The sequence below is a fragment of the Macaca fascicularis genome, chromosome 16, assembly GCF_037993035.2.
Source record: "Macaca fascicularis isolate 582-1 chromosome 16, T2T-MFA8v1.1".
NCBI classification, from domain to species: Eukaryota; Metazoa; Chordata; class Mammalia; order Primates; family Cercopithecidae; genus Macaca; species Macaca fascicularis.
In genome coordinates this window covers 49922874-49943848 of record NC_088390.1, presented here as the reverse complement: position 1 = coordinate 49943848, position 20975 = coordinate 49922874, and the positions used below count along the sequence as shown (strand labels likewise).

The window sequence follows — 20975 nt, the reverse complement described above, 5'->3', positions numbered from 1 at the left end:
GTGTGTGTGTGTGTGTGTGTGTGTGTGTGTACCCCATGGATACTAGTTAAAAGGAGACCAGGATTCTAGTCTGCACATCATAGGCTCAAAAACCCAAGCTGTTCTGAGTGTACCTCCTTTGTTCCCTAGGGATGAAGTGCTACAGCAATGCAAGAGAGGCAGCAATAATTCTGGCTGCCACAAAAGGAAGGCACCTTGTGGAAGAGGTGTCTCATAAACTCCTCGAAGACATAGACCGTGTCATCACCTTCGGAGCCTCATTCACGCCTGGCACACAGTGGGTGCTTAATAAAAGCTGAACTGGACTGGACCTTGAGGGAAAGTCCAAGGAAGGTGTGAAGGCAGGAGGGAGGCTAAGTGGGTTGCAAGAACCACAACACTGCGGTAGAGAAACACAGGTCCCTTAGCACCCCATGAAAACGCATTTTCAGACACACTCACACTGCATGTTCTCCTTTTGGCCGGGACAAGGGGATGAGCTAACTGCAACTGAGCAGCCCCTACGACACAGTGATGTGATTAATACCATCTAAAATGTGTGTCCCCACTTTAGTTTTTCTTATTTGCATTTCATAGTAGCCCCATGAAGTAGATATAACCAGCCTCTATTTTAACATGAGAAGATGGAGGCCTCTTCCAAATGGGCTAGGTAATGTGTCTCAGGTTTTCCTAACTAATAAGCAAGGACCTGCACACCCTGGCTTCCTGACTCCAAAGCTTATGCCTTCTCACACTGTTGCTATCAGCCAGGACCCCACACACAGAAAGCCCAGCCTCCCCATCCCCACCCAAGCAGCTCTGGCCTTCTCTCAAGCAGCCCCTTGAATTGGCCAGGCTTGTTCCTGCCTAAGACCTTTCCCTGAGCCATTCCCTCAGCCTGAAATGCCCTTCCTGTACATTGGTCTTCACACAGTCGGCTCCTTCCTGTCATTCCGGTGTCAGCTCAAATGTCACCTCCTCCGAAAAGCCTTCCTTGTCCACCCAACCTAAAATAGCCTTCCAGTCACTCTGTTGCATCATGGTTTTATTTACTTCCCAGCAGGTATTAATCTCTGGTAATTTCTTATTCAGTTACTATTGTTAGACTCATCTCATGTCTAATAAGGGGTATCAATTACAGAGTGCAAACCAATAATGTCCCAAGCAAAGTTCCAAAAGCTTTACTCACAGTGAGCCATGAAATTTTCACAACCACCCTTTACTGTGAGTGCTGTCCTTAACCCTCATTTTACAGAAGGGGGAACTGAGGCAGGAAAGGTTCAGAAACCTGTCCAAGATTTCACCCTGAGTAAGTTGTGCTCTAGTCACTACAAAAACATCAGCAGAATTTGTAAATGGATAAAAGACTTAAATAGACATTTCTCCAAAGAAAATATGCAAATGGCCAATAAGCACATGAAAAGATGCTGACATTATTAGTTGTTAGGGGAATGCAAATCAAAACCACAGTAAGCTACCACTTCACACCCATATGGCTTAATTTTTAATTTTAAAAAAGGGGGTGGCAGGGGGAAATAAGTTGTTGACAAGGACATAGAGAAATTGGAACCCTTGCACCTTGCTGATGGGAATGTAAAATGGGGCAGCCACTGTGGAAAACAGTTTGCTGGTTCCTCAAAAGTTAAACAGGGAATTACCATTTGATCCAGCAATTCTACTCCAAGGTATGTACCTTAAGGAATTGCAAACATGTTCTCAAACAAAAACCTGTACATGAATGTTCATAGCAGCATGGCTCACAATAGCTAAAAAGTGGAAGCAACTCAAATGTCTATCAACTGATGAGTGGATAAATAAAATGGGTATAACCATACAATGGAATATTATTCAGTCCTAAAAAGGAATGAAGTACTGATATGTGCTACAACACTGCTGCCCTTGAGAACATTTGCTAAGTAAAAGAAGTCAGATACAAAAGGCCACATATTGTGTGATTCAACTTATGTGAAATACCCCAAACAGGCAAATCCATAAGGATAGAAAGTAGATTGGTGGTTGCCAGGGGCTGGAAGGAGGGAGAAATGGGGAGTGACTGCTTAATGAGTATGGGGTTTCATTTGGGGGGTAGCAAAATGTTCTGGGATAGGCCAGGTGCAGTGACTCACGCCTGTAATCCCAGCACTTTGGGAGGCTGAGGCAGGTGGATCACCTGAGCTCAGGAGTTCAGGACCAGCCTGGCCAACATGGTGAAACACCGCCTCTACTAAAAATACAAAAATTAGCTGGGCACGGTGGCATGCACCCACAGTCCCAGCTACTCTACTCGGGAGGCTGAGGCAGGAGAATTGCTTAAACCCGGGGGGCGAAGGTTGCAGTGAGCTGAGATCGCGCCACTGCACTCCAGCCTGGGAGACAGAGCCAGACTCTGTCTCAAAAAAAAAAAAAAGTTCTGGGATAAATGGTGGTGACGGTTGTGCAACATTGCAAATGTACTAAACACCACTGAATTGTATACTTTAAAATGGTTAAAATGGTTAATTTTATGTTATATGAATTTTACAACCTTTTTTTTAAATCAGCCTTGTCTGTCTCGTTCATCACTGCACTCCTAGAGCCTAGAGCAGTACAAGGTACACAATAGGCCTCAGAATATATTTTTTTATTTTTTAGAGAAATGAGTAAAGGAGATGAGAACCCAGGTCTCAGTTTCAGGTTTCTTTTGTTTTTAATTTTTGTTTTTAAGTTCAGGGATACACGTGCAGGATGTACAGGTTTGTTACATAGGTAAACGTGTGCCATGGTGGTTTGCTGCACCTATCAACCCATCACCTAGGTATTAAGCCCAGCATGCATTAGCTGCTTTTCTTAATGCTCTTCCTCCCCCATCCCGCCCCCTGACAGGCCCCATTGTGTGTTGCTCCCCTCCCTGTGTCCATGTGTTCTCATTGCTCAGCTCCCACTTGTAAGTGAAAATATGTGGCGTTTGGTTTTCTGTTCCTACGTTAGTTTGCTAAGGATAACGGCTTCCAGCTCCATCCACGTTCCTGCAAAGGACATGATCTTGTTCCTTCTTATGGCTGCATAGTATTCCATGGTGTATATGTAGCACATTTTCCTTATCAAGTCTATCATTGATGGGCATTTTGGTTGATTCCATGTCTTTGCTATTTCAAATAGTGCTGCAATGAACATACGTGTCCATGTATCTTTATGATAGAATGATTTATATTTTGGGGGGTACGTACCCAGTAATGGGATTACTGGGTGAAATGGTATTTCTGGTTCTAGATCTTTGAGGAATTGCCACACTGTCCTCCACCATGGTTGAACTAATTTACATTCCCACCAACAGTGTAAAAGCGTTCCTAATTCACCGCAACCTCGCCAGCATCTGTTGTTTCTTGTCAGCCCCAGCTTCTTTCCACACATAGAGCTTTCCACTTCAGGAAGCTCTATGCTAACTCCAGCATGCATCAGAATCACCAGGAGGGCTTACGAAAACGCAGATCGCTGGGCCTCAGCCCCAGAGTTTCTGATTCAGAAGTGTCACAGACATCTGAACCACAGTGACTCCATCTTGAATAAGAACTGAAGAAAGGAAGACCTGCTGGGTTACAATCCCAGGAGGCTAAGCACTCCTGGTCACAAGATGTTTAAGGCTGAGGGAACAGATTAATGATGCTTACTAACTAAACAGGACTCAGAACTTAAGGAAATCTCCTGATGTCCCAATATCTTAAGAACAAAACGCATTCTTAGTTTAAGAATAGGTTTCGCTTTAGAGATAATAGTATGTTCATAAATTTTTGCAAAAATAAATAGTTACACAAGAGAATAACAACACTAACAGCCTGTCACAAGCTTGTCATGAGCCTTTGTAGTAAAGCACATAAGGCCATTATTTTTAGCTCTGTTATCCTATACAAGCAAGCATTGTATTTGAGGTAGGGGTGTTCCTTCTCTTGCTTTTAGAGGACCGCCTACTCTGTAATAGAGAGAGAGAGGTTTCAACCACCTGAAAACTGAATCTCACAAAAAATAAGTTGTCAATTGTAATCAATTGAAGAAGTCCTGAAGCAGGAACTTGTTTGCTCTCAGGTGAGCTTACAGGTTTTGGGGGAGGGTAACTTGACTGTATGACACTTGCTGGATCATGGGAGTAAACTCATGTTCTGATTTGAAGTCAGAGAACTCACTGTGGCTTCCTGCCTCCACGCCCATCTGTTTCCCTGTGTCATTGGGATAACATCCAAATTCCTTGCAAAGGTCTGTGAGGCCCATAAACCTGGCCCCTGCCTGCCTTCCAGGCTCATTGCAGACACTCTCCCCTCACTCTTTAGGGAAGGCCACAGTGACCTTCTGGAAGCTCCTAGGACAAACCTGCTCCTTCCCCACCTCAGGCCCTTTGCACTTGCTGCTGCCTCTGCCTGCAACAACTCTCTCCACTTCCATCCTGTGCCTCTCATTCTACCCCCATACTTCCCTACCTTGTATCCCCATCTCCATCTCCTTTGTCAAGTTAATTCCTTGACAAATCACTGAAGGTACCCTGTCTTCCTAGAGCCTTTCCTGACAAGGTACCTGTCAATGCCCACACACCTGGTCATCTTGACTGCTCCTTCCTAACATTCAGCACGCAATGTGTTCTTCCATACTGGCCTCTGTTTAAGTGGGAGTTTCAGGAGGAGTGTCCAGTACCTAGTGCAGTGCCTAACACATAGGGAATAAATAAGCAAAGAACAAACAAACCAAGGAACCAGATCCAGAAGCCAAAAGCAATCAAGACCAGCCAGCGTCTGGCATCAGAGCACTGTCCATGACAGCAAGCTGCCAGAAGAAGGAGGAGTAAGGGTTTGGAACAAAGTCCAGGTGGCATAGAAAAGTACACCTTTGCAAAGAGCTTTTCCTTTGGACAGAAATGCCCTGCCTCCCCTTTTCTACCTGGAAAACTGCTTCTTACCCCTCCTGCTAAGTAAGCTTCCAGTAATGCCTTGTTTTGAGCCATCCCTAACCCCCTGCCTCAGAGAAAAAGTTATCATAGTACCAGGTTTGCAATTCAGTGCTGGGGTGGGGCGGGGCAGGACATGGAAAGAATTCACCACTCAACTAATAAATATTAGTGAGTGCTACCTATGCGCAGAGCAATGAGCTAGGCATGGAGATACAGTACACAGAAATCGTCTGTGCCACTCAGCTACTGCTCCAGCAAACAACAGCTACCTCCCTTATCCACGGGAGGTGCCAAGACCCCCAGTGGATGTCTGAAACCAAGCATAGTACTGAACCCAATCGCCGACCACATTTCTGTTCACATCTTCCACCCACGTTTTAGAACTTTTCCATCTTAACTAAGCATTTTTCACTGTAGCCATAATTTTTGCAGTTCAAGGTGCAACAGCAAAGCTAGCACAAATTTATTTTTCCTTCTTCACGATTTCTCAGATAAAAAATTTGTTCTTACCACAGATCTTAGCAATCTCAGCATACATTTTTTTTCTTTCTTAACTAAGTTGAGAACCTTCGCCTTTTCACTTAAAAGTAGCACTTGTGGTTTCTCTTCGGCATATTTGAATTGCCAGCATCATTAGTCTTGCAATACGGGGGCATTATTAAGTAAAAGAAGGGTTCCTTGAACACAAGCACTGCCATAATGCCACCTGACAGTCAATTTGATAATCGAGCCAGCTACTAACTGACTAACAGGGCAGGTAGTACACACAGAGGAGTGATTCATGTCCCAGGCAGGAAGCAGTAGGATGGCGTGAGATTTCATCACGCTACCCGGGACGGTGCCTAATTTACAACTGATGAATTGTTTATTTCTGGAATTTTCCATTAAATGTTTTCAGACTGTGGTTGACCTTGGGTAACTGAAACCTCAGAAAGAGAAACCACAGATGGGGGAACTACTGTGATGTTTTTTGGCCAGCTCACGTGTGCCAGCCTCTGAGATGGACACTTTCTATGGGCCCTGAGGAAGAAGCACAGCACAGAGCTAACACTGTGGCTTCTGGGTCAAGTAACTTCCTAATTTTGCGACTTAATGACTTTGGGTCCATCACGAAACCTCAAGGGCCCACATCTGTAAAATGAGGATAATAATTGTACCTACCTCACAGGATTATTGCGAAGATTAAATGAATACAGTGAAGGAATTAGCATGGTGCCTGGAACCTTTCAAGTGCTCAACAGAACGTTAGCAGTTATCTCATTTAATACTCCCAGCAACATAGAGACCAATATGACTATCCCATATAAAGACGGGGGAGCAGCAGACTTGGAGAAATTAAGTGATTCACCTAGTCACACCACTTAGCAGAAGGTTAAATTGCAATTAGAATCTGTCTCACTCGAAAACTAGGTTTCTTTCCAGTCTACCATTTACCCCATTCTTGTCCCCTACTTATCCCTCTATACAGTAGCCATGCACGTTTGTTTACTTATCGCTTTTGGCTGCTTTACAAATACAATAGCAAAGTAGTTGTGATAGAGATGACATGGCCCACAAGACAAAAATACTTGCTATCAGGCCTTTTACAGAAAAAGTTTACCAACCCCTGATCTATACAGCAGCTACCTGCTTATATATCTGTCTCCCTGAGTAGACAGTAAGTTCATTTGAACTGGGGTCTTATTTCTCTTTGAACCTCTAGGAAGAGTAAGCACACTTTTTTGCAAGAGTCTCAGTGTTGTTTAGATGAAACATGAAATGCAATTCCCTCTGAAAATCCTTATGCTCATTTTCTCTGACCCCAAACCCAGACCATAAGAGCCAATGGTCTCTGCCTGTTTCAGGAAGCACATGTATTAGTCAATAAGACTGAATGCTTCGGCCGGGCACAGTGGCTCATGACTGTAATCCCAGCACTTTGAGAGGCTGAGGTGGGTGGATCACGAAGTCAGGAGATCGAGAACGTCCTGGCTAACATGGTGAAATCCCATCTCTACTAAACATACAAAAAATTAGCCAGGCGTGGTGGTGGGCGCCTGTTGTCCCAGCTACTGGGGAGGCCAAGGCAGGAGAATGGTGTGAACCGGGGAGGCGGAGCTTGCAGTGAGCCAAGATGGCGCCACTGCACTCCATCCTGGGTGAGAGCAAGACTCTGTCTCAAAAAAAAAAAAAAAGACTGAATGCTTCTGCCAGTAGTTCGGAGGCCTAGAGCTGCCCCACTGGAGATACCCTTGGTGAAGTTGTTTCTGCTCCACCATAGAACCTTCCCAGGAGTGATGCTTTTGGATATGAACAATATATAAAAATCAATATTATTCCTACACATACCAGAATAACCAACTAGAAAATGTAAATTTAAGGAAATTCCAGTTATAATTTGTAAAGATCCATAATGTATCCAGGATTAGTGCTGTTTAAAAAAAAAAAAAGTATGATCTTTACAAAGAAAATTATAAAATTTTAATGATGGACATAAAAATGGCCTAAGTAAATGGAGAGATAGACCATGTTCATAGATAGGAAGATGCAATACTGTAAAGAAGGCAACCCTTTCTCAAGTAGGGAGGCCTTTTGACTCTAGGTCCCCCAAACACTCTCCACCTCTTCTCTAAATAGAAGGTTTTTTAAAAATATAGAGAGAGACAGAGACAATTTGTCTTAACAGAATAATGCCCAAGAATTTTAAAAATATTAATAGCTAGTTTTATGGAGTGCTTACCCAATAAACTAATAATCACAATGGCATTTTGAACTAAGTACTATAATCATTCCCATTCTACAGTAAGGAAACAGGCCCAAAGAAGTTAATCAGCTTACCCAAGGGCACACAGCTAGTCAGTGGAGCGAGGATTTGAATGCAGGCAGTCTGGCTCCAAGCCTGGATTATCAATTACTGCTGTCCACCACTTTCAAGATTTCTGTCACTCACCTGCCTTCTGAGAAACTTTGATGGTGGGCAAAGGGGGTGTGAAGTTGCAGCAAGCTCACTGTGAATTGCTGCACTTCAGCCCCTTCATCTGTGGGCCTCAGGAGAGTGTGTTCAGGGTAAACAGATATATTTTGTGTGTCAAGAGGAGGAGGCTGAGAACGAGGCTGTATGTGACTGATGAAGAATCCTCTTTGTTCTTAAAGGAAGTTTTTGCCCCTGATATGTGGGCCATACCCAGGGTCTTTAGAACCTCAAGGACGCCCTTCCTTCTCTTCCTGGATGCAGGACCCTGGCTCCCTGTAGGTCTGATTTATTTTTAATTCTGCTTCCCTCCTTCTCTCTTTTGGGACCTGTTAGTCTCATTCCTGTGCACTCTGTCCCACATGCACAGATTCAGCTCCTACTTCTTGTAAACCACTCTGAGAGGCAGGTGGGGAGGTGGACTAAGGGAGCGTTCTGTCCACCACTGTTCCATGTACCCTGGACAAGTCCTGGCACTAAATATCAGAGCCCATGGAAGGTGCCTGTGCTCAAATGACATCCCAGCTAGGTAAGGAGTGCAGTTGAGTCTTAATAAGACACATCCTCAGCCCTCAAGGAACACGGTCTAGAAAACTACTTCATTCAAGGCATAAGAATATCAAGTTTAGGGCAGAGGTGCAAAGTGTTTGTGGGGGGGAGGGAGGCATAGTAGTGAGGGGCTTCCCAGGTTCAAATCCCAGGTCCTGTACCCACCAGCTGTATGAACCTGAACAAACTGCCTGCCTGAGGTAGGCAGAATGATGGCTTCCCCAAAGATGTCCATGTCCTAATCCCTGGAACTTGTGAAAATGTTACCTTATATGGTAAGGGGGAATTAGCATTGTGGATGGACTTAAAGTTGTTAATCAACTGACCTTAAGACAGAGAAATTATTCTGAGTTATCTAAAGGGCCCAACGTAATCATGACAGTCCTTAAAAGTGGAAGACGGAGGCAGAAGAGAAAGGCAAAGTGATATGATGTGAGGCTCAACTCACCATTGCTGGCTTTGAGACGGAAGAAGGAGCCAGGAGCTAAGAAAGGCGGGTAGCTGGAAAAGACAAGGAAATAGATTCACCCCAAGAGGAAGAGAGGAAGAGAATGCAGCCCCGCTGACACATTGATTTAACCCAGTGAGACTCCTTTTGGACTTCTAACATGCAGAACGTAAGATAATTAATGTGTTGTTTTAACCCACTAAGTAATTACAGTCAAAATAGAAAACTAATACACTGCCTAAACTCTATAAACCCCAGTTTTCTCATCTATAAGTTGGGGATAGTACAGATGCTCCTAGACTTACAATGCGGTTACATCATAATAAACCCACTGGAAGTCAAAGATGCATTTAATACACCTAACCTACCAAACATCACGGCTTAGCCTGTAAATGTGCTCAGAACCCTTACATTAGCCTACAGTTGGGCAAGATCATCTAACACAAAGTCTATTTTATAGTAAGTGTTGAAGAGCTCATGTAATGTATTGAATGCTGTACTAAAAGTGAAAACCAGAATGGTTGTATGGGTCCTTGAAGTATGCTTTTGGCTGAGGGCATATCACTGTCACACCACCAGAAGTCAGGGACCATCTGTACAGAGTTTGACCCAAAATGTTGGTATTATTATTATTGAGAGATTCAGTACCTTCATCCCTAGACGAGCACACCTAATATAGTTTGGCTCTATGTCCCTACCCAAATTGCATGTTGAAATTCAATCCCCAATGTTGGAAGTGGGGCTTGGCGGGAGCTGATTGGATCATGGGGGCAGTTTCTCGTGAATGGTGTAGTACCATCCCCTTGGTACTGTTCTCACAATAGTGAGTGGGTTCTCACAAGATCTGGTTGTTTAAAAGTGTGTGGCGTCTTCCCACTCCCTCTCTTGCTCTTGCTCTGGCCATGTGACTGCTCCCACTTCACCTTTCACCATGTTTGTAAGTTTCCTGAGGCCTCCCCAGAAGCCAAGCAGGTGCCATCATCATGCTTCCTGTACAGCCTGCAGAACTGTGAGCCAATTAAACCTCTGTTCTGTATAAATTACCCAGTCTTAGGTATTTCTTTATAGCAATGCAATAATGAACTAATACACCACCCAACCTCCTTTGGGACAAGCCCTCCTCTGTAGCTCAGGGTGTGTGGGCATCCCTCCTTACCTTTTTTTGAGGATGCCAGATTCTTCTTTCCCTAGAACCATTTGGCCCACCTTCCCTTGCCCTCCAAATTTCTGCTTTTTTTGGCCTCTAATTGTCCAATCTTTGATCCCGAGGTTGTGGGGCAGGTGAGGGCCTCTGGGATACAGGAACTGCAACCCACTTTTCACAAGAAATGTTGCCTTTGCTAAAGACCAGGGTGTACAACTGGTATTAAGCAATGGCCCTATTTCCAGAGTTGGCCTTAGGCAAATAATTTTATATATATATGTAAAAATATATATCCCTTGTGTAAAATTGCTGGGTGTTTGTATTTTCATTCATTCAAAGAACAGTAAGCTTTCTGATGCTGGATTTACAAAGATAAACAAGGGAGGGAAATCTCTGTTTCAATATTTATAAAGAAAGAAAGAGGCCGGGCACAGTGGCTCACACCTGTAATCCCAGCACTTTGTGGATCGCCTGAGGTCAGGAGTTCGAGACCAGTCTGGTCACCATGGTGAAACCCCGTCTCTACTAAAAATACAAAAAAAATTAGCTGAGCATAGTGGCGCGTGCCTGTAGTCCCAGTTACTCGGGAGGCTGAGGCAGGAGAATCACTTGAACCTGGGAGGCAGAGGTTGCAGTGAGCCAAGATCATGCCACTGCACTCCAGCCTGGGTGACAGAGTGAGACTCCATCTAAAAAAAGAGAGAGAGAGAGAGAGAAAGGAAGAGACCACTAAAAGTAAATTTAATACCAATGTTTATTAGGGCAGAAAAGAAGAGCAAAAAAAATAGATGACAAAACAACTCAGCAACCCCAAGTGGTATGCTTCACTACTCTGAACAAGGATTCCCCAAATTCCTTAGGGCAGGCAGCCTGCCCCAACTCTGGGTCTGGGAGTTCCAGCTCCATCAGCCCCAGGTAAGATTCTAGTTGTTTCCACTCTTGCAAACTGATGGAAAGACCTTTGGCAGGTGTCTATGCTTTAAGCTATTGGTTTCAGTGACTTATGCAGGTTAGTAAAATGAAGCAATATATATATTTGCCATTTCCAAGGCAATCTTTGATATGCCCACAGTTCACAAGGTCTGAAGACATCCATTTCCGCAATTTAAAAACAAATGTAAAAAGCAGCCTTGTCTTGTTTCAACATTATCCAGGTTGTTGTCTATTAAAATGCTTGCTGAAAAAGAACAAGAAAATAACATTAGGATAATGACAATGATTGTGGTGGTGGTGGTGGTGGTGGTGATGATGGTGGTGGCAGTGATGGTGATGATGGTGATCATGCTGGTGGTAATAGTGATGATGGTTATGATGGTGGTGGTAGTGATGATGATGATAGTGGTGGTGGTGGTGATGGTGATGATTATGATGATGGTGGTGGTGATAGTGGTAATGGTAATGATGGGGTTGATGGTGATGATGGTGGCAGTGGTGTCGATGATGGTGGTGGTGGTGATGATGGGGTTGATGGTGATAATGGTGGCGGTGGTGACGATGATGGTGGTGGTGGTGGTGATGATGGTGATGATGGGGGTGATGGTGGTGACGGTGGTGATGGGGGTGATGGTGATGGTGGTGGTGGTGACGGTGATGATGGTGGTGAGAGTGGTGGTGGTGGTCATGGTGGTGGTAATGATGATGGGGACAATGGTGGTGGTGATGGTGATGATGGTGGTGATGGTGGTGGTGTTGGTGATGGTGATGATCGTGATGGTGGTGATTGTGGTGGTGGTGATGGTGGTGATGGTGGTGGTGGTGACGGTGATGATGGTGGTGAGAGTGGTGGTGGTGGTCATGATGGTGGTGGTGGTGATGATGGGGATGGTGGTGGTGGTGGTGGTGATGATGGAGACGATAGTGGTGGTGGTGGTCATGGTGTTGGTGATGGTCATGGTGATGATGGTGGTGATGGTGGTGATGGTGGTGGTGGTGATGGTGATGATGGTGATGGTGGTGATTGTGGTGGTGGTGATGGTGATGATGGTAGTGATGGTGGTGGGGGTGATGGTGATGATGGTGGTGTGATGGTGATGATGATGATGGTGGTGATGGTGGTGGTGGTGATGGTGATGATGGTGGTGATGGTGGTGGTGGTGGTGATGGTGATGATAGTGATGATGATGGTGGTGATGGTGGTAGTGATGGTGGTGGTGGTGATGGTGGTGATGGTGGTGGTGGTGGTGATAATGGTGGTGATGGTGGTGGGGGTGATGGTGATGATGGTGGTGATGGTCATGATGGTGGTGATGGTGGTGGTGGTGGTGTGATGGTGATAGTGATGATGATGGTGGTGGTGGTGGTGGTGATGGTGGTGATGGTGATGGTGACGGTGGTAGTGATGGTGATGATGGTGGAGGTGGTGATTGTGATGATGGTGATAAAGAACAAGAAGGAGGAGGAGGAGAGGGGAAAAGGAGGAGACTAAGGAAGAGGAAGAGTAGACCAAGGAAGAAGAAACACCATCCAGCTGTCGTTTTCTGAGCACTTCCTATGTGTGCCAGGGCAACACTAACTATTTTCCAGGCATTGACTTTTTAAATCCTAGAACCATAAGGAAGGAACCATTACTATCCTTACATTACAAATGAGGAAACTATTCAATCAGGCATTTTTTTTCTAAGGTTATTCAGTCAGTGACTGGAGGACTCATTATCTGAAGTCTGTCTGACTCCCAATTCCAAGTTGACACATTTCTCCAGCCACCGCTTCCTTGTATTTACGTAAGTGGGAGCTGCCTGGAGTGAGGCCTCTGCGGAACCCTGTGTTTGCAGGAGCTAGGCACCCAGGCTCACCAGCAGTGCCTGTCCTACCAAGAATCAGAGGCCTCAGTCACCCCTTGGAGGGTACTACTGTGGGGCTGAACCCAGAAACCCCCCCTTTAACTTCAACTGCACAACACTAATAAGTGTTTTAATTTTTAGAGTCACTTACTATGCACCAGGCTCCCTAGACATCATTATTACCCCAACTTACAGAGGCAGAAGCAAAGAGTCAGTGAGGTTAGGTGACTTGCCCAAGGGCACAGAGCTGGAAATCAGAAAGTCAAACTCAGCTCTGGCCAGTTCCAGAGCTTAAGCATCCAATTACTCCACAGTTCTGTTTTCTGGAAGAAGCCAAGTGAGGGCTTCCAGTGCTAAAAGACAAAGGCCCTTGGTGCAGGGGAGGCCAGCACCCTGGGATTTGGGAGCCAAGCCCAGGCACACCAGAACCCTCACCTAGAATAGAGCTCCAGCAGCTGGAAGAATTAGAAGAGGGATGTAGCCCACTCCTATCCCTCAAAAGCAGAACTTCTATTCCACTGCCAACAGGTGATCCTCTCACTATCTGTGAAAGCTTCCTCAGAGTGATTCTATGCCCACACACACACAGGACTGTGCAACACGGTCCACATAAAGCATGCAGATTTATGGTGGTCAGAAGCCTAGCATACCAACCACTGCCTAGCATGAGTTAGTAGCTTAATCATGCTCAGTTAGCTCCTCTTTAAAATGGGGTTAAAGTGCATACCCTGCAATGACACCAGGGTGTTAAAAGGATCATATGAGGCAATTTATGTTATATTATAAAGAGTGATTAATAGGAGTGTACCTGTGTCAATTCACAGTAGCACAAAATAAACAACAAAGGTATAAGATTTCTCTCACCACAAAGATAAACTACCTGACTATATCTTGTCCTGCTTGGTCCATAAAACTTACAGAGAAGAAATGAAATTCACTGGGCTTACCCTCTGAAGGAATCTTTCTACCTTATCTAACAGGATTTGGAAAGGGGGGAAGATGATGAGGACAGACAGGGAGAAGCAAACGGCCTCATCCAGGCACAGAGGTACAGAGCCGGGGGCATGCTGGGTGTGGGGGGAAAGCTGGGCAGTCCCCTGCTGGTAGGCTGAAAACAGAAACCCCGGGAAAAGGGAAAGACAGAGGGTGGGCTGGGCAGATTGGCAGCCTTGAAGGTTGCAGGAAGGCAGTGGGGAACATGAGCGAGATCTGGGAAAGAAGTTGTTGATCCTGATGACAGTAGCGATGATCGTGGCAGATGTCACAGGTTGACTCCACGAATGCTGAGCCCTCCCGAAGAGACCCGAGTCTCAACAAAATACACTTCTCCAGATTTGGGGTCCAGAGAGAGGTTTTCTGCATGGCAAATAGGGTCACATCCCTCCTCATTTGGGATCACTTTGTGACTCAATAAAAGTTAGGTTCCCCTGTGTGTCCCCCAGCGCTCCTCTCAACCTGGCTCCCCACTATGTCTCCTGCCTCACTCTTGCCACCCCCACTCCAACCCCTAAACTGCTAACCAGCTGGTCCCCCTGAGGCATGGTCCAGAAAATCTCCCAGCCCATGCCATGCTATATCCCCCGCCACTCCCTCAGACAGAGGCCTGGGAGAGAGAAGGAGACGTACCGAGGCTGGTCCTAATCCCCTTACACAGGATGAACCCTGTTCCTGTCACAATGGGGTTTGCAGTGAGGGTTCAGCCAGTGCTCCAGGAACTGCTCCTCGGCGCGATGCTCCAGGGCGAGCAGGTGGTGCATGTGTTCCTGTCAAAACAAACCATACTGAAGAAGGCTTCATCCACAGTGACAGCCGAGGGGTCAGCATGCATGGCGTGGCTCTGGCCCCCTAGACAGGGCAGGATGGGAGGACAGGCAGGAAGGAGAAATCGACAGCCACATCCATGCCTCTCAGTAGGGAAGATCAGTCAGTATGACCCACCCGGTGAGCAAAATAAAGAAGTCTGACAATACTAAGTACTGAGCAGGTGGATCTCCATGAAATAATGGAACAACCACTTCAGAAAACAACTGATTGCCTGTAATCGAGAAATTTCACTCCTACTTCAGTGGACCTCAAACTTTATCAGATACCACAGTCACCCAGAGAGCTTATTACAACACAGATTGCTGGGCCTATCCTATAGTTTCTGACTCAGTGGGTCTTGGGTGGGACTTGAGAAGTTGCATTTCTAACAAGTTCCTAGCTAATAGTTATATTGCTAGTTGCTCTGAGAACAAGAGAAACTCTTATATCAGGAGAGGTATATAAAAATGTTTATAGCAGCAATAAATTTGTCATAGCAAAACACTGGAAACATGCCAAATAGACTCTTACAGGAGAATGAATCAATAAATTATGGTAGGGTTATGCCATGGAATATTACACAGCAGAGAACATAAATTAATTATACTGTAGCTATATACAACAACATAGGTGGGTCTTAGAAATAGCATATTGAGTGAAAAGTCCAAGTAACTACATTTATAGCATGACACTATTTTTATAAAGTTCAAATATGTATAACTAAATCATGTAATATATTACTTATGGCTATATGCATTTCTGATAAAATCATCTTTTTTAAAAGACAAGGGATAAGCAGAAGAAAGCTAGGGTTGCTATGCTAATATCAAACAAAAAGACTTTAAAGTATAAAAAATGTTACTAGAAATAGAGAAGCATTTTGTAAAAATAGTCTGGCAGCTCCTTACAATATTAAACATAGAGTTACCATTTGTACTCCTGGCTAGCAACTGTACTTGTAGGTATATACCCAAGAGAAACAAAAAATGAATGTCCACACAAAAACTTGTACACAGATGTTCACACCAGCATCATTTGTCACAGCCAAAAACCAGAAGCAACCCAAATGTCCACCAACAAATGAATGGATAAATAAAATGTGCTACTTCCATATAATGGAATATTATTTGGCAATTAAAATGAATGAAGCAGTGATCCCTGCTACAATATGGATGAACCTTGAGAACATTATGCTAAGTGACAGAAGCCAGTCACAAAGGACCACACGGTGTACGATTCCATTCTTATGAAAGGTGGCCAGTCCTACACATTAATCTGTCCACAACCGAAAGCAGCTCCTTGCCCTGACTAGTCCTGCCCCTTACTGTGGCCAGCATCTCCATCTACTCAGGAACCCACTCCAGAACATGAACTGTCATTGCCTCCCTCACCCTCAAACTCAACATAGGACTGAGCATTAGAACGTTGAGGCTATCTCCTGAATAGTTCTCAGATGCCCTCCCTCATCTCTGCCACTTCCCTAGGTCAGGGCTTCACCATTGTCCACCAAGGCTGCCGCAGACTCCTGACCCCTCTGTCTGTCTCACACATCTGTGTTGCATTCCTCCCACCCCATGCCTCCTCCCTCCTCCATCCCTGCTCCACTCTGACAGAGTGACCCAAAATGGTCAAAGGTGGCCCACCAGGGCCACCTTCCTCCTCAAAGACGTCACCAGTGCTGTCTGCCTGCAAGGAGTCAGCGCCTGCCTCTACCCATGGGTTTTGTCTGTGGCTCTGAATAATGTACTTGCAAGCCAGCAGATGAGTGCAGCTTTGGGTAGGATTCCCCACCTTCCCCCACTCCTCACAACAGCAGGGAGTGACCCTGCCTTCCCACCTTGGTCTACAATTGTCATTGACAGCCTTTGTTAATCTCTATGCTTCTCAAGAACACAATTTCTCCCTGAAAAGGTTGCCTGAAGAGACTTTAATGAAGAGATCATTCACAGCCATGTGAGTAGGGTTAAGGGAACTATCAAAGAATATTCTAGCACCCAGGGACTAGCAATACGGGGAAGCCATGACCATGCCTAAGTTTGCAGGGCCAAGGGTGGAGAACCCTTAGAGGAGCCAATAGGCCTGGGGCCAGGGGGGTGGGGCTGCTGTGGTCTTGGGGGCACAGCACAGCCTTTGCAAGGCAAGGAGGTAACAGGGAACAAACAGCCCGTCCTCTCCCTCCTCTTCCCCTCAGTCTCCTGCAGGGCCCAATCAGAAGCCAGCCGGCCAGGGAACCAAGGGATTCAGTCTACAGGGGTCAGTCTCCTTGAGCACATAGTGGGGCACAGCAGGGTGGAGGATGGACTGGGGTCAGGGCAGAGAAAACCCACGTCAATGCTAGGATGATGAGGAGTGGCAGGTGTGCTACCACCAGAGAAGGGAGGAGACAGCACAAATAACAGAAGGCCATGATAGGGCCTCTCTGCAACCTGCAGCTCATCAGTCTCTGAATACACCCATCCTTTGCATGAAATTTTTGTCTTTGCATCTCCTCTCTCTCTCAGTTTGCTCATGCTCTGCCCTTTATCAACAGGAATGTCACTTCCAGCCTTTGGGGCTAGCCTTCTCCTCCCAACGTGCCTTGGTCTTCCCCAAAGCCAGTTCAGGCTGTGAATTTTCTGTATATGGGTTACTCACGGCATTATGTGCTACAAGTGATGCATAAAACAGAAAAATGATAAATCAACAGGACCTCTCTTAAATAAAAGAATAAAATGTGATTCCTCTTATCTTAGTTATAAGGTCTCCTCCTTCCCTCTCCATCTTCTGGTGCAATCTCTGGCCTACAAGAACTGCCTATCATACTGAAGGTGGTTCATCATATCTCTGCTTATGGCAACCACATCACTAGTTAAGCAAGAAGCTTCAGCGCACTCCTCTTCCTTGCTCTCCCAGCATCCAAGCAGCCTAACTCCTGTGAATGCTCCTGGATCCCTTCTACCCACCCCAGCTGCCTCTGCCCAGCTTAGGCCCCAGCCCAGGCCCCAGCCCTGGGGCTAGACCCCTGCCACAACCTCTGCAGGCTCTTACTACCCCTTGTCTTACCTTCTTCCTCTCGTGGAATTTTTTATTGTTTTGTTTTGTTTTCTTAATAGGCTTTATTTTTTAGAGCAGTTTTAGGTTCGCAGCAAAATTGAGCAGAAATATAGTGTTCCCATATATCCCCTGTCTTCACACAGGCACAGCCTCCCCCACTACCAACATCCTCCACCAGCATGGGATATTTGTTACAGTTGATGCACCTGCATTGACACATCACCATCACCAGTCCATAGTTGACATTAGGGCTCACTCTTGGTATTACACAAAAGCATGGCAGTTGGGCACCATGGCTCACGTCTATAATCCCAGCAATTTGGGAGGCCAAGGTGGGCAGATCGCTCGAGCTCTGGAGTTCGAGACAAGCCTGGGCAACAGGGTGAAACCCTGTCTCTACCAAAAATACAAAAAAAAATTAGCCAGGTGTGGTGATGCATGCCTGTGGTCCCAGCTACTCAGGAGGCTGAGGTGGGAGGACCTCTTGAACCCAGGAGGTGGAGGTTGCAGTGAGCTGAGATCGCACCATGGCACTCCAGCCTGGGCGACAGTGCGAGCTTTTGTCTCAAAAATAAATAAATAAATAAAAATAAAAATAAAAGCATGGCACCTACATCTGCTTCTGATAAGGACCTCAGGAAGCTTCCACTCATGGCAGAAGGTGAAGGGGAGCTGATATATGCAGATCACATGGTGAGACAGGAGGCAAGAAAAAGAGGAGGTGCCAGGCTCTTTGCAACAATCTTCTCATGGGAACTAAGAGTGAAAACTCCCTCATTACCACCATTCATGAGGGATCCACCTCCATGACTCAAACACCTCCCACAAGGCCCCACCTCCAACACTGGGGATCAAATTTCAACATGAGACTTGGTGGGGCCAAACAAACCACATACAAACCCTAGCACTACCATTGCAATATCAGCAATATCACACGGAACAGTTTCACTGCCCTAAAAATCTGCTTTGCTCTGCCTGTTCATCTGCCCAACCCCTGGCAACCACTGATCTTTATACTGTCTCTATAGTTTTGCCTTTCCCAGAATGTCATGTAGTTAGAATCATAGAACATGTAATCGAATTTTCAGATTGGTTTCTTTTCTTTAGTAATATGCATTGAAGTTTAATTCCATGTCTTTCTATGGCTTGATAGCTCATTTTGTTTTAGGGTTGAATAATATTCCATTATCTGGATGTACCATGGTTCATTTATTCACTCATCAGGACATCTTGGTTGCTTCCAAGTTGGAGCAACTATGAATAAAACTGCTATAAACATGTGAGTGCAGGTTTTGTGTGGATCTAAGTTTTCAGCTCCTTTGGGTAAACACCAGGGAGTGTGATTATTGAATAGTATGTTAAGAGTAGGTCTGGTTTTGTAAGAAACTGTCAAACTGTCTTCCAAAGTAGCTGCATCGCTTTGCATTTCCACCAGCAATGAGTGAGAGTTCTGTTGCTTCACATCCTCACTAGCATTTGGTGTTGTCCGTGTTCCAGATTTTGGCCATTCTAATAGGTGTATAGTGGCATCTCACTGCTGTTTTAAGTTGCATTTCCCTAATGATGTATGATGTTTCACATGCTTACTTGCCATCTGTATATCTTCTTCAGTAGATGTCCATTCAAGTCTTTTGTCAGAATGGGTTTTTAAAATATAAAAAACAAAAATAGCTTTATTGGTTTTTATTTTTATCACAACAGTGATACATATTACTTTCTTAAAGTCACGTAAAAAAAAAAAGAAAGTTATAAAAAAAGGCTGAAAAATCCCTCTTGATTTTTCCATATCCTGTTGCAAAGTGATTTTTTTTTCTTTTTTTTTTTTTAGATGGAGTCTCACTCTGTCACCCAGGCTGGAGTGCAGTGGCACCATCTCGGCTTACTGCAAGCTCCACCTCCTGGGTTCACGCCGTTCTCTTTTTTTTTGTTTGTTTGTTTTTTGTTTGTTTTTTTTTTTGAGACGGAGTCTCACTCTGTCACCCAGGCTGGAGTGCAGTGGCCGGATCTCAGCTCACTGCAAGCTCCGCCTCCCGGGTTCACGCCATTCTCCTGCCTCAGCCTCCCGAGTAGCTGGGACTACAGGCGCCCGCCACCTCGCCCGGCTAGTTTTTTGTACTTTTTAGTAGAGACTGGGTTTCACCGTGTTAGCCAGGATGGTCTCGATCTCCCGACCTCGTGATCCGCCCGTCTCGGCCTCCCAAAGTGCTGGGATTACAGGCTTGAGCCACCGCGCCCGGCCACGCGGTTCTCTTGCCTCAGCTTCCTGAGTAGCTGGGACTACAGGCACCCGCCACCACACCTGGCTAATTTTTTGAATTTTTAGTAGAGATGGGGTTTCACCGTGTTAGCCAGGATGATCTTGATCTCCTGACCTCGTGATCCACCTGCCTCGGCCTCCCAAAGTGCTGGGACTACAGGCGTGAGCCACTGCGCCCAGTCACAGGGTGATACATTTTTTTAATTCACCCACATTGCTTCTTCACTTAAAATGCCTGCATGCCTCCCACTGGGCTCAGGAGAAAGTTCTGATTCCTTAATGTGGCTAAGGGCTTTTCATGACCCAGCTATACCCATCTCCTGAGCCTCTTCACTCACCATCAATACACTTGAGCTTTGTTCTCCATATTTCCCTGAACGGGCCATGCTTGCTGTTCTTTCTAAGGCTTCCAAAGCACCTGTTGTTTGCTCTGCCTAGAACACCCCTGTACCTTCTTATTTTCCCATCTCATCCTTACCTGACTTTTCAGACCTCAGCTTAGATGTTACTTCCTCTAGGAAACCTTCTCAGATTCCCCGTGACCCCACTTCTCTGGGTCCCCAAAGCTCCATAGACTTTTCCCAGCGTAGCCCTCCCTGGTCATTCTGTGTGGCAGTGAGCTCTCCCTGAGAGTGGGGACTTTATTGGCCTGCCTCATATTGTTTAGTGGAGGTAGTAGGTGGGTTGGCTCATATATTGGTATCAAAATTTGATGTTCCAGCTGGGTATGGTGGTGCACACCTGTAGTCCTTGCTACTCAGGAGGCTAAGGCGAGAGGATTACTTAAGCCCAGGAGTTTGAGGCTTCAGTGAACTATGATGATGCCACTGCACTCCAGAGCAGGCAACAGAGGAAGACTCAAGCAAAACTCAAAACAAAAACAAAAAACTTGATGTTATTTTTTGTTCCTTCCAAAAGAGAATGGATAGAGAAGGAAATGATTTTTAACTTGGAGTGTGTTTTTGATATTGTCCTGAAGGAAATGTTGGTGCTGTAATTATAGGATGTGAACCATTGCAAAGTATGCATAGAACGGGTCCATACAAACTGCAGAAGAATAATCAGAGAAGTGGCATTTCACCTTAAGAAAGAGTAGACATACTCAGTCGTACTTGTGATG

General features: G+C 45.4%; 1 protein-coding gene across 21 annotated transcripts in view; it reads right to left on the bottom strand.

The window, feature by feature from the left end:
• The window catches only part of C16H17orf67 (chromosome 16 C17orf67 homolog), an 89717-nt gene that overhangs the window by 36050 nt on the left and 32692 nt on the right, over positions 1-20975 (bottom strand). For 8 of the 21 annotated variants that reach the window (XM_074019254.1, XM_074019257.1, XM_074019260.1 and 5 more), the window contains 2 exons: positions 14389-14525; positions 10721-11159 (listed from right to left, as the gene is read on the bottom strand). The exons of 12 other annotated variants lie outside the window; for them this stretch is intronic. In XM_074019254.1, coding sequence (XP_073875355.1) covers positions 14409-14525 — 117 coding nt within the window. In that variant the 3' untranslated portion in view covers positions 10721-11159; positions 14389-14408. Of the gene's footprint in view, positions 1-10720; positions 11160-14388; positions 14526-20975 lie in introns of those variants that run through there. One more of the 21 variants, XR_012425620.1, reaches the window with a different exon arrangement.